Source organism: Lepidochelys kempii, chromosome 6 (genome assembly GCF_965140285.1).
Source record: "Lepidochelys kempii isolate rLepKem1 chromosome 6, rLepKem1.hap1, whole genome shotgun sequence".
In the NCBI taxonomy this organism is placed as follows: Eukaryota; Metazoa; Chordata; order Testudines; family Cheloniidae; genus Lepidochelys; species Lepidochelys kempii.
The window spans coordinates 61692837-61706711 of record NC_136385.1 but is presented as its reverse complement, the minus strand read 5'-3'; the positions used below and the strand labels follow the sequence as shown (position 1 = coordinate 61706711).

General features: G+C 46.6%; 1 protein-coding gene across 31 annotated transcripts in view; it reads right to left on the bottom strand.

The window, feature by feature from the left end:
* MADD (MAP kinase activating death domain) overlaps window positions 1–13875 on the bottom strand; it is a 123694-nt gene that overhangs the window by 78993 nt on the left and 30826 nt on the right. For 19 of the 31 annotated variants that reach the window (XM_073348306.2, XM_073348277.2, XM_073348284.2 and 16 more), the window contains exons 4-11: window positions 13195–13498; window positions 12670–12801; window positions 11725–11838; window positions 10884–10964; window positions 4374–4430; window positions 3469–3647; window positions 2005–2240; window positions 1400–1556 (exon numbers count right to left, since the gene is read on the bottom strand). In XM_073348306.2, the coding sequence (XP_073204407.1) occupies window positions 1400–1556; window positions 2005–2240; window positions 3469–3647; window positions 4374–4430; window positions 10884–10964; window positions 11725–11838; window positions 12670–12801; window positions 13195–13498 (1260 nt within the window). The remainder of the gene's footprint in view (window positions 1–1399; window positions 1557–2004; window positions 2241–3468; window positions 3648–4373; window positions 4431–10883; window positions 10965–11724; window positions 11839–12669; window positions 12802–13194; window positions 13499–13875) is intronic. The other 12 variants (XM_073348282.2, XM_073348307.2, XM_073348310.2 and 9 more) reach the window with 1 other exon arrangement.

Sequence of the window (13875 nt, the reverse complement as noted above, 5' to 3'; positions counted from 1 at the left end):
TGGTAAGATACTGCTTGATTCAAATCCTGCATAATTTGTAGAATTTAGATTGCAAATTTATTTTTATTTCTTAAGTAACCAACTTTGATCTCTAAGCTTGCTATGTATAATCACTTAAAAATCCCTATCTTTCTGTAGTTAATAAATCTGTTTTATATTTTTCCTAAAACAGTGTGTTTTGGTTGAAGTGCTTGGGACATCTCAACTCAATTTACAAAGGCTAGTGTGTGTCCATTCCACATTGAGAGAGTGGCAAACTACTTAATGAACTTGCACTGCCTAACGGGCCTTGATCAGTGAAGACAGTACAGTTTTGGGGTGTAGAGATGGAGGGAATTGGCTGGAGCCTCTCTATTGATGGTTCATGAGTGGCTAGGAGATCACTCAGTGTAACTCAATTGTGTGTGTCCCTGCCTGTGGATTCTGTGTAAGTGCAGTATGTATCAGAGGTTCGTAGCTTGACATCAGCATCACGGTGTGAGAGACAACCAAGGTTGGTGGGTTTGGGGTCTCAGCAGTCCCACAGTCCAGGATGCACCCCTGGGACCCTTTCACAAGCACATTTAAAAATTCTGGGGTAGGTGAAGAGAAGATGTGAAGAGCAACTCACTGGCCCTCATCAAAGTGCAGTGAACTGAGCACTTGTAGCCATGGAGAAGTGTTTGAGCTTTCAGGAGAGAGGAGGGGAAAGCATAAGGGAATCAGAAAGCACAAAGCCCTTCCTTGCTTGGCTAATAACAGACTACTCCCGTTAATGTGCTTGGTGCTGCACAGAATGTAGAGAACAGACAAGGTCCTGCTCTGAAGAGTTTGCAAGCTGAAAGACAAACAAAAAACAACAGAGCAGAGACACAGCTTTGGGGGCTGGGATAGAATCACCACTCAGAAGGGCTGCAGCTATTTATGTTTTACTAAATTCATGAATAGTTCTTCCTAAGCGGTAGATTAGCATTGAGAGGCTTCATGTAGCTTTGTGTTTTGAGGAGGGATTTGAAAGAAAGGAGGGATACTTGTTGCAATAAGGGAGGAAGGACAATCCATGAGCAAAGGGCAGCATGGAAGAAAGCAAAGAGAGGAGCATGGCAAAAGGGAGTTTAGAAATCCAAGTGGACCAAAGGGAGTAGGACGAATCAGAGGCAAAGGCAGAGTGATGTTAAAAAAAAAAAAGCTTGAAGATGAAGAGTTTATGAAAGCCAAAGAAGGGAATCGGAGGCAGCTGTGACACAGTCAGAGCAGTGAAGAAAAATTACTTTAGCAGCAGTGCGTTTTATAGACTGAAGAAACAAGGTGGGAATCTTTGAGGTCAGAGAAACAGGTTGCAATGGCAAAGCAAGAGATGACCAGAACATTTACAATGACCTTTAGTTAGTAACTGAATAGTGTCATGTTCCCCACCAACCTGTCATCAGTAGGTTCAGAATCTGTTTCCTTCTCTGTGGGGACACTCAATGCCTCAGCCAGCTGCGAATTGCTATCATAGACACGGTAGTGGATTGGTTGAAGCTGGTGAGCATACCATTTTGGTTTGTCACCAATCAGGGCTGGGTCGAACATGTCTGCAAAGAAAAAAAAACAGGAAAAAGGAGAGTTAAATGAACTTCGTTATTTGTATTATGGCAACACAGAGAGGCCCTGATTAAATGAGGCCTCATTGTGCTAGGCACTATAAAACCACATAGGAACAGAGAGTCCCTGTCCTGAGGAGCTTACAGAGACAAGACACAAATAGGTGTCAGACAAGACACAAATAGGTGAAACAAACAACAGAGGGAGGATAACAATGACAATAATTCAACAGAAACCCACAACCAATTGGGACAAGGAGGTTTCAGTTCAAGACTCATTTCAAGGACCCTTACTGGAAAAGAAGGTCCCTTCCACAGCAAGAATAGGCTCCATTGCTGGAACGGTGTGTTGACTAGCCAACTTCTTTCCCAGCAGTGTCTTCATATTAGAAGCTTCTGAATTAGAGAGGGTGAGGGGAAAGGCAGGACCAGGACTTACTGTTGTGGATCCTTTGAAAAGCATAGTTAGTTGGGTTGAGAGACCACTCTCCGAAGTATTCCACTGCTTGTGTCCTAGACAGCTTGTCTGCGAAAGCTGTCTGCTTTGGCCTAGATGCAAGAAAAGAATTGGCCTGAAAGGCCACCACAGGCCGGGGGAAGAGGCGAAGGGTGCGGGTGTGCATCTGGAAACCCTGCAAAACGTTTGGTGAGTTGAAGAATCTCACCATAGCAACCCTAAGAAGAAAATAGATGGTAATATGTCAGATGCAGACATGGAACCTCAAAAGGCGAGGGGGGACACACAGGGCCTTTAAATGTTACACAACAGGCAACATTTCCACCCAGGAGTGTTTCCCAAAGGGAAGGGTGATACAAGATAGGAATGGGAAGTGTGACTCTCACTGGGAAAAGGGGTTTTCTCGAGAAACTGCTTTGGTTTAACTTTCCTTTCCCTCACAGCAGGTGCTTTGTAAACCCAACTCACACAAGGCTTGTCAGCCCAACCAACTGCTTCTGGCAAAGAAGCCCCTTCATGATTGATCATCCCTTATACCAGCCAGTAGAGTTGCTAATAAGAAGACAGGTTTCTGGGGATTACGTTTCTTACAGTGAATATGACCGGTGGAAAGCCCGTCCGTTCTCCTTTCACTACAAACTGTTGTTTTCTCTCCTTTAGCCAGTTCCTTACCCACCTTACAATTCTTGAACTAATCCCCACCTCTCCAATCACTAGTAATTTCCCATGTGGCACCATGTCAAATGCTTTACTGAAGTCCAGATGGGTTAGATCTACTTCATCTCTCTTATCTAAAAAATCAGTTATCTAAACAAAAGAAAGATATCAGATTAGTCTGACATGATCTACCTTTGGTAAACCCATGCTGCAATTGATCCTACTTTCACGCCTTTAATTATTCTTTCCATCCAAATTTGTTCTAAAGCTTTGCATATTATTGAGGTCAGATTAATGGGTCTGAAGTTGCCTTGATCACTTTATTTCATTTTCTTAAATATAGATAGGACGTTTGCTATTCTACTGCCATATTGTTCCACCCCCATCTCATAGATCTATTAAAAATCCTTGCTACCAGACGAGTAATTTCATGTTCTTTCAATGTTCTGGGAGTGAGACTATCCAGTCCCCTCATCTTGAGCCCTTTGAGTTTTGCTTCCCCTTTGGACATGGTAATTTCCATTTCTATACATTCATTCTCATTAGCTATCTTGCCTTTGCTGCCATGTTCTGCTTCATCATCAGTGAGCTCCTGACACAAACTTCATGGTAACCACTGCCTTAACATGTTTATTTGAAGATAATTTTTTTATAGCTAACATTCAGTGTTTATCTGAAGGACAGAGATACAGACTGGCTTACAACATGGCACCCTCAGCAAGCCCTGCACTTCCTTCTCAAGTGTGAACCCTATGGAGGTTCGGTATGTAGGTGCCTGGTCAGCCTCACCTGGTGGCCACATCCACAGAGTCCACATCATTGCCATAGATCAGGGGGTTGAATTCCGTGGAAGGGGTGGACTGTAGGCCATTCTGAGGTCTTCCCATGAGCAGTGGGATCTCCTGTCCCTCATGGAACTTCTCTAGGTTAAGAATGGGCTGGGTATTCAGACTCATGCTGGCCAAGGCCTGAGAAGCAACAGGTCACATGTACAGTCAGCAAGAAACCATTATTCAGGCAAGAATATAAAGAGTAGAGCTGACTTGACCCCTAAGCAATCACAGCCCTTGTGCCAGGTTCTAGTGCACTCTCAGGAATATGTCTGCACCATTCTCTGCCCCCCACTCAGCCAAGAAAGAAATCCCTGTGTTGGGTTCCTGACCCTGCATTTGCTGGATTGCCCCATCAACCTCCTCACTGATGACAGTCCTGGGAACAGCACACAGTGTCAGATTTCTGAATGGTTGATAAAAGTAAAAACAGATGCTTCCAATCGTCCAAAACCTGCCAGGTTCAGGGCATGCAGCATTCTGGATCCAGCAGCTTGCTGGAGATTTATTCCTATCTCCAGTAGTCAGAAATACACTCCTTGGACCCAATCAGTATCTTGGCTGTTAGCCATAATCCCAGGACATAAACCTGCAATTCTCAGTTTCTCACCTGGGTGAACTCTGTGCCTTTCTATAGAAATAGCATTATCCCAAGCCCTGATAGCATCATCTTGAAAGTGCACTTGAAGTAGTAAAGGTCTAACTTCCTAGTCTTACAACCAGATTGGTCCCAAATCTCCCCCATTTCTCCTCCTGTTCCTTGAGTCTCCTCCTCTAGCCTCCCTTTCAAAAGTCAATAAGTAAAGCACAAAAGAAGAATAAAAATCATGGAAAGTTGAGGGGAAAAAGAGTAAAATAAAGAACCTTGTTGTCAGGCGTGAGCAGCTGTTGCTGAGTGATTGCAGTCATGCTAGCCAGACACTGGAGGCAAGATGGAAGATCACATGACAACATCAGTGGCCAATCAGAGCCAAGACGAACACATTACCACAGACAGATGGAGAAAAAAAAAAAACTATTACTACCAAATATCACAGATGAGAAAGGAAATAAAAGGGACCACAAATCAGTGCAATTCCTGAAAGAAGCCAGCATGCGCCATCATCCCTCATCTGCTCCCCACTAGACCCTCCTTCTTCCCAGAAAGTGATAACATTCCAGTCCCATGGTTGTGAACAGAGATTTTTCCAATGAGACTTAAAAATCCAAGGTCCTTGTTGCTCTGTATGGATATTACTGACCAGATGGCATTCTATGTAAGGGTTAGGTGTTAACCTAAGTGTCACTGGCCAAAGTTTCTCCTTTCCACATTGCTGTGCGCCAGCAGGTAGTCAGCCTTCTCCCTCCTCCGGCAGTGGTAAGGTATTTTCTGAGCTTAGTTGATTGCTTTGGAATCCTTGGACAGAAGTTGCCAAAGGAATATCATTTTTTGTTCTACTAATGTTCAACCTCTCCCCAGTGTTTGGGAGTTTTGCTGAACAGCCCTTAAACAGTAGGGAAAACAGGTTTTGGGGTAGCAAGTGTAGTTTCCACTGCAGGATCATTTTCTGGTGAAAGCAACAGGGCATCTGGGATCCTACAAAAGGTTATACAAATTGCTCTATAGAGGCAGAAATAGCAGCCCTCACCAACACACTTTACCTTTAGGTAGTGCATGCAGTGTACAAAAGGAGAAATATAGAAATAAAGAGATAAAATCTGCTTGACAGGATCAGCCAACCCTGTCCCAAGCTGATTAATGGCTTAACGGGACCTGAGAGGAGGCATTGGGACCTCATTTATGGAAAGAGGGAAAAGATTATTTGAGAGAGAGAGAGAGGGAGAGAGGGGTCAAGTCCAGGGAGAGGCCTGGAGCATTTACGTGGGTGAAAACAAGATGTGGGATACTAACTAGACCCCCAACTGCAGCAAGAGATAGAAACTGGCTGCAAAACCCTAAAGCATATCTCAAAGGGTCCCTCAGCTGGCCAAGTATACTCACTGAAGCTGTAAAGTTCCCAGGGATTTCTCTTTTGCCCCACCCACTCACTACTCCAGGGGTCAACAACCTTTCAGAACTGGCGTGCCAAGTCTTCATTTATTCACTCTAATTTAAGGTTTCGCGTGCCAGTAATAATAATCCATGCGATCCATGCTGAGCTGCGCCCCCTCTTGGCCCTGTCTGCACCGCTCACTGCCCCAGGCTGGGGCCAGAGGTGCCACAGCTGGGGGCAACTGCAGAGCCCCGGGCCGGCGGCTGGGACGCCAGGTCGGCAGCAGAGCCCCCTGGACCAGTGACCATGACCGACAGTGGACTGAGCGGGGCCCATGGCCAGTACCCCAGGCCAGCAGCAGAGCCCTCCGGACCGGGACCTGGGGCTGGCAGCGGGTTGAGCGGGGCCCGGCGGCCAGTACCCCAGGCCGGCAGCGGAGCCCCTGGGACCAGTGGCCAGGACCCGGGGCCAGCAGCAGGCTGAGCGGGGCCGGCGGCCGGAACCCTGGCTGGCAGCGGAGCCGCCGGGACCAGTGGCCAGGACCTGGGCAGTGAGAGTGCCACTGAAAATCAACCTGCATGCTGCCTTTGGCACGCTTGCCATAGGTTGCCTACCCCTGCACTACTCTAAAGGAGAGAAGAAGTGAGCTGTTTCTGAAAACTCTGTCTATGGCTACTGCGAAGAAAAACCAGCAGGGCACAATTTTGGAGCCCAGGTCAACTGACTCCGGCTTGGGTTGCAAGGCTAAAAACAACAGTCTAGATTGAGGTCAGCAACCGTTCAAAAGTGGTGTCCCAAGTCTTCGTTTATTCACTTTAATTTAAGGTTTCGCGTGCCAGTAATACATTTTAATGTTTTTAGAGGGTCTCTTTCTATAAGTCTTTAATATATAACTAAACTATTGTCGTATGTAAAGTAAACAAGGTTTTCAAAACGTTTAAGAAGCTTCTTTTAAAATTAAATTAAAATGCTGACCTTACGCCGCTGGCCTGGTCAGCCCGCTGCCAGCCTGCTCAGCCCGCTGCCAGCCTGGGGTTCCAGCTGCCGGCCCCACTCAGGCCACTGCTGGTCTGGGAACCCGGCCCTGCCCACAGAGAGGGGGTACCTACCTTCTCCCTGGTTCTAGCCCATTCTCTTCCTCTCTCTCTACACTGAGCTGAGGGTGGGAGGTGCACTGAGCACAAGGCTGGGGGTGAAGGAGCAGGCTGGGGGTTTGGGTGCAGAGTCTGGCCAGGAGCTAGAATGAGGGAGGGGGCTCAGGGTTGGGGCAAGAGGTTTGGGTGTGGAGTGCTTACCTGGGCAGCTCCCATGTGGTGCAAGGGGTGCAGGTGGGAATGTGGGAGGGTGCAGGAGCTCCTGTTTGGTGCTCAGGGTGGGGGTGGGAATGTGGGGGGTGCAAGAGTCAGGGCATAGGGTGGGGGGGCTGGGTATGTTTGGGGGGTACTGGAGTCAGAGCTGGGGTCGTGGGGGGGTGTAGGGGTCAGGGCAGAGGGCTGGGTGTGTGGAGGGGGCAGGGCTCAGGGCAAGGGGCTGGGGAGGGGGGGATGTAAGGGTCAGGGCAGAGGTCTGGGGGCTGTGGGCTGGGGTCATGGGGGTGCTCCCAGCCCCCTGCCCAGAGAGGCTCACAGCAGGGGGCTGCAGGGGATATGCCCTGATTCCACTCGCCTTCCCCAAGGCCCTGTCCCCACCTCTTCTCCGCCTCCTCCCTGGAGCAGCGAGCATGCTGCTTCTCCCCCTCCCGTGCAAGGGCCATCAGCGCATCAGCGGCAGGGAGAGGAGGAGGGGCAGGAACGCAGCATGCTGGGGGAAGAGGCGGGGGAGGGGGGAGCTTGCCTGCCCTGCAGCAGCAGCCGGCAGGACCAAGCTTCTTCATCCTGCCTGGGGAGCAGAGAAGAGCGGGCCGGGGCGAGCAGGATTTTTAATGGCACGCTGCTGCTTGCCGGGGTCCGGGCCTGGGTTCGGCAGTGGGCTGAGTGTGGCCAGCGGCTGGGACCTGGCAGGCAGCAGCATACCATTAAAAATCGGCTCACGTGCAGTCTTTGGCACGCATGCCATAGGTTGCCAACCCCTGGTGTAGATACTCTCATTCACGCTTGAGCCCAGAGTCTAAAACCCAGAGAGGTATGAGGATCTTGGATCCCAGGCTCCAGCCCAAGTGGGAACACCTACATTGCTATTTTTAGCCTGGCAGCACAAGCCCCTTGAGGTCAAGTCAACTGACTAGGGTTCTGAGACTCAGTGCTGAAGGTTTTACTTTGCCGTGTACACACCCCCTTAAGCAATTGTTATTACATCAGAACATTAGAATGGACCACACAGGGTCAGACCAATGGTCCATTTAGCCCAGTATCCTGTCTTCCAATAGCGGCCAGTGCCAGTTGCTTCAAAGGGAAAGAACAGAGCAGGGCAAGCATCAAGCAAACCATCCCATCCTCCAGTCCCAGCATCTGATAGTCAGAGACGAGGGACACCCAGAGCACAGGGTTACATCCCTTACTATCCTGGCTAATAGCCATTGATGGACCTATCCTCCATGAACTTACCTAATTCTTTTTTTCCATCTAGTTTTAGTTTTGACCTTCACAAGACCCCCTGGCAACAAGCTCAACAGGTTGACAACTTCATTCTGTGAAGAAGTACTGCCTTTTCTTTGTTTTAATCCTTCTGCCTATTAATTTCACTGGCTGACACCCTGGTTTTTGTGTGAGGTAAATAACACTTCCTTATTCACTTTCTCGACACCATTCATGATTTTATAGACCTCTATCATATTCCCCCCCGTCCCCCGCTGCCCTCCCTACCTCCCCCCATCATCATCTCTTTTACAAGCTGAACAGTCCCAGTCTTTTTAATCTCTCTTCATATGGAAGCTGTTCCATACCCTTCATCATTTTTGTTGCCCTTCTCGGAACCTTTTCCATTTCTAATATAACTTTGAGATAGGGTGACCAGAACTGCACACAGAATCCCAAGTGTGGGGATACCATTTACATAGTGACATTATGATATTTTCTGTCTTATATATCCATTCCTTTCCTAATGCTTCCTAACATTGTTAGCTTTTTTGACTGCCGCTACACACTGAATAGATATTTTCAGAGAACTATCCACAATAACTCCAATATCTCTGTCTCGAGTGGTAACTGTTAATTTAGAGCCCATCATTTTGTACGTATAGTTGGAATATTTTCCAATGTGCATTTATCAATACTGAATTTCATCAACCATTTTGTTGCCCAGTCATCCAGTGTTGCGAGATCCCTTTTTAACTCTGCACAGCCTGCCTTGGACTTAACTATCTTGAGTAGTTTTTTATCATCTGCAGACTTTGCCACCTCATCCTTTACCTGTTTTTCCAGATCGTTTATGAATACAATGAACAGCGTTGGCCCCAGTACACATCGCTGGGGGACACTATTTACATCCCCATTCTGAAAATTGACCATTTATTCCTACCATTTGTTTGTCTTTTAATCAGTTACTGATCCGTGAGAGGACCTTCCCTCTTATCCCATGACTGCTTACTTTGCTTAAGAGCCTTTGGTAAGGGACCTTGTCAAAGGCTTTCTGAATGTCCCAGTACACTATATCCACCGGAAAAATCTTTGTCCACATCTGTTGACCCCCTCAAAGAATTGTAACAGATTGCTGAGGAAGGATTTTCCTTTACAAAAGGCCTATTGACTCTTTCCCAACAAATCGTGTTCATCTGTCTCTCTAATAATTCTGTTCTGTACTTCAATCAATTTGCCCAGTACTGAAGTTAGGCTTACTGTTCTGTAAGTGCCAGGGTAATCTCTGGAGCCTATTTTAAAAAATGGTGTCACATTAGTTATCCTCCAGTCATCTGGTACAGAATCTGATTTTAGTGATAGGTTACATACCACAGTTAGTAGCTCCACAATTTCACCTTTGAGTTCCTTCAGAACTCTTGGGTGAATACCATCTGGTCCTGGTAACATACTACTGTTTAATTTATCAATTTGTTCCCAAACCACCTGTAATGACACCTCAGTCTGGGACAGTTCCTCAGACACATCACCTAAAAAGAATTGCTCAAGTGTAGGAATCTCCCTCAGATCCTCTGCAGTGAAAACCGATGCAAAGAATTCTTTTAGCTTCTCTGCAATGGGCTTGTCTTCCTTGTGTGCTCCTTTAGCACCTCAACCGCCCAGTGATCCCATTGATTGTTTAGCAGGCCTTCCTGCTTTTGATGTACTTAAAAAATGTTTTTGCTGTTAGTTCCTGAATCTTTTGCTCTTCAAATTCATTTTTGTCCTATTTATACTTTTACACTTGACTTGCCAGAATTTATTCTCCTTTCTATTTTCCTCAGTAGGACTTGACTTCCAATTTTTAAAGGATGCCTTTTTGTCTCTGCTTCTTTTTCGCAGTTGTTTAGCCATGGTGGCATTTTTTCGTTCTCTATTTTTTAATTTAGGGAATACAATTAATTTGAGCCTCTATTATGGTGTTTTCAAAAAGATTCCATGTAGCTTGCAGGCATTTCACTCTTGTGACTGTTCAATTTCCATTTAACTATCTTCCTCAGTTTTGTGCAGCTCCCATTTCTGAAGTTAAATGCTACTGTGGTGGGGCTTCATTTGTATTCTCCCCCCACCCAAAAGATGTTAAATTTAATTATATCATGATCACTATTACCAAGCGGTTCAACTATATTCACAGAACAAGATCCTGTGCTCCACTTAGGACTAAATCAAGAATTGCCTCTCCCTATTCAAGGTCCAAGACTAACTGCTCTATAAGCAGTGTTTTATTCAGGTGCTCTAACCTGGGGGGAGCAGGGGAGGAGCCTACCAGACACCCTCTGGAAGGGCACGCCAAAGGAATAAGCATCTTAAACAGGTAAAATGAGAAATTTCAAGCCCCACACTTCCCTAAGCAAAGCGGCGGCCGGGGGGGGAGATAGCAAACGGAAAAACAACTGAAGAAGATGAACTGAAGACCCCTAGGGAGATTTACAGGGAGCTCTGCAAACAAGAGAATAGCCTCAGACTTTGGTCATTCTGGAAGGAGCACTGTTTGGGAAGAAACCATATGGCCTATGGGTCTCAAGGAAGTATGTCTTTGCAGCTTTATTACTCAGCTGCCCATGCTGACAGAGTCCACCACCACACTCAGAGCAGGAGGTCTCCCCAGGCCAGGTGGTTAGCTGACTGAGAGGCAGCTGCCTGAACAAGAGGGATCTTCTCTACCCAAAGTCAGTCTCAGGTGTCTGGCACCACAGTATCCAAGTGCCAAATGGCCCTTACAGAATGTGCTATACTAGACCCAGTGATCCGCACAGCTGCCCTCTTACACAGATCAGCACCTGTTGAGTTGAGGCAGTCTAGCTAGTCTGATGTCCACTCCTCACCAGACCCGTGGAGTGGCCACTTACCTGTTTCAGGTGTTTTTTAAGCTCTAATGCCTCTGGCTCTGGCAGGACTGGCAAAGATTCTGCGTTCGTGGGAACAATCACCTGGAATTAAACAGCAAAACAATTTTCGATAGTAGCCACCCCCAGAGTGGAGTCCTGTGCTTTATGAGACCTGATAGAGAACAAAGGCTGCAGAAGACTTAGATGGGATCAGTACTTTGATTTTCACGCCCTTGGGGTTAGGGAGGAGTTACTTTATGCTTCATAAAAGAAAATTCAAACTTTTCTAAACACAGATTCCCAGTTTATTAGAGTATGTTACATGTGTTTCCCTTTAAGCAGCATTGATGATACCACAATGTAGAGTTGCTTATATGGTCCTCTGAATTACCACACCAAATTCTGCAGGAAGACACTTACCAGATCTAATTTCCTCTCTCCTCCAAAAGCTGTAAAAAAAATAGGGTCCTGACTGCCAAGTAGACAATGTGGTTTTATAACTCCTTTGAGGATTTATTCTCCCTCTGTAGTTTCTCACAGGGCAGGCAGGCAGGCAGACTACTTTAAATTTGCCCTAACTCCTACATTATTTCTATTATAATGATTTAAGAAAAAAAATAAATTCCTTTCAAGAGTCATTTTCAGCTGAAATAGTAGGAGGGGAGTGGGAAAAGGGACCTCAAGACAGCGCCTAGAAAACCATGCAGTAAAAGCACTGGGGTAGCAGAAAGCGATGTGACTGCAGTCATGTGTGCACTTGGGCATGTGCACTGCATTTCTCAAAGCCACCATGGGCATTGGGGTTTCCACTAAACTGTCCCCTCTCATCAAAACCAAAGGCTCCTGAGTACAGATCACTTACCTTATTGGTGTCCAGGTCAACAAGCCACACATCATCAGGCATTTTAAAGTCTAGTTTGTAAAGGAAGAAGCTGGCTGGGACCCCAATGATGTAGGGTGTGGGGGCCAACAGTAACTAGAGGAAAAAGGAAAGAATAAGGGAAAGATCTGTATTGGTAATGCTCACACCTTCCTTCCTAAATACAATCTAACTGGATTGTCTACAATCCAGTTACAGGAGAGGGGACAACACAAAAGTACCAGCCAGTTATCACAGCTGGCATCCATTCCACAGCTCTCATACACAGTCCAACGGAGGGACACAAAGAGGACAAAACTCAAAGGTCCTGAAGAAGAAATGCAATTTTCCCAGCAACCATCCAGAATGGACACGCTTTCCTTTGGTGAAGTAACCAGCCTCTTGGGAAGGGAAAATTCTTTAGAAGAAACCCAACAGCTTGCTGCTCTACTCATGGGCCCAGTGGTGAAAAAGTTCACAGAAGAGCCCAAGCCAGACAGGGAACAAGTCACAGACACAGACAGACAGATGCAGAGTCTGAATGTATTTTGTATTGATCGAAGGTGCTGATTCCACTGCTCTGGGAATAAAGCCATTTTAAAAAAAACTGATTCAATTTCAAGCTGATGGTGTTGCTAAAGCAGCACAGGCAATGAAGAAAAAGTATTTTAAAATCTACACTGAAAAACTATGAAGCGATACAGGAAGTTGTTCCTGACATCAGGAGCTGCAGAGAAGACGGCTCTCACACCTACACTGACCAGACTGCGTGAAGGGATCAAAATAATATCAGATTGCTATTGACTTGTAGTAGATTGAGACCAATCACTTGGAGATGGGGCCTTTTATTCCCTAAAATACCCAGTCACCCCACACTGGACAGAGTTCTTACAGCAGAAGAATGCAGGATAGAACTGAAGTTGCAGCTAATGAGATAATGTAACATACCTGTTCCGCAGAAGCCATGCAGGTGGGGAGCAGTGGGATCACTGGGAACATGTACTCCAGTGGATAGATCATAGCCACAAATGCCATCACGGACATGGAGAGAGCATTATAGTCTCGGGATTGCAGCACCACCTATGGCCAAGACAACTCATGTTAGCACCATATCCATCATTCATCCAGCCCAGGGATTCCCACAAAAGGAGCTCCAAAATAAACCTCTCCCTCTCCTGATGCTTCCACAGGGCTATGTGAGACTTTGCTCTGCCTCCATGTGACTTGGCTGTTATTAGATGGGATGATCGTGCATCAGCAAAAGTCTTTCCACAAACAAACCTCTGAACACTCTGCACAGAAAGCAAGACCCTCCCAGATTGGAACTTCAGGTGGGGCTTCCCACATGCAAACTATTCCTAGAACCGCAGAGGGACATCAGTCCTACCCACCAACATTGTTAGATTTCTAATTGTCTTTGTACTGGTTAGAAGCCATAGACCGACCGACCAACAAACATCTTCTCCCTCTCACCTTGTGCTCCAGAAGGATGCATGACAGCACCTGCAAACAAGCATCCACTCCCAAAAGTTCCAAGGGCAGATGCAAGGGGAAATCCACCAACGTGAAGCGGGATGGGTCAGGAAGAGCAAATGTCAAGGCTGGTTGCAAATCATGTGGTAAGACTTCCACATCCACTCGCTTCTGGCCTGCAACAGGTACAGGTGAGCGGAGCAGGCGATAAATCCAGGCCTCTATCTCACGCAGGTCATGTAGCAATGCACTGGATTTCTCTTCCACTAGGAGAGCACCTGTGAAAATCCGCCACATGGTATCCCTGTATGGGGAGAATGATGAGGTTAACACAGTCCCATAGAGACATTCTGCAGCTGTTCCAATCAGAATTTTGCCAGGCTCCTCCATGGAAGGCCAGAATCCCCAAAGACTACCAGGCAGCAGAAAACAGCGTAACACAGTTCTCACCGTCCAGCCAGGGAAGAGGAAGGGATAGTAGGTGTTTAAATTACTCTGTTAAAGCAAAGCATTAAGAACATAAATCTTACTGTGGTGAGAACAGTCACGGCTATACCACCTGGGGCTAGGGTCTCATCAGATCTTAATAGCTAAACAGGGTCGAGATCTCCCAAGAAACCCCAGAACAGGATTCAGTGGGTGGCACTCCCCATGAGACTGCAATGAACCAATGTCCCAGCA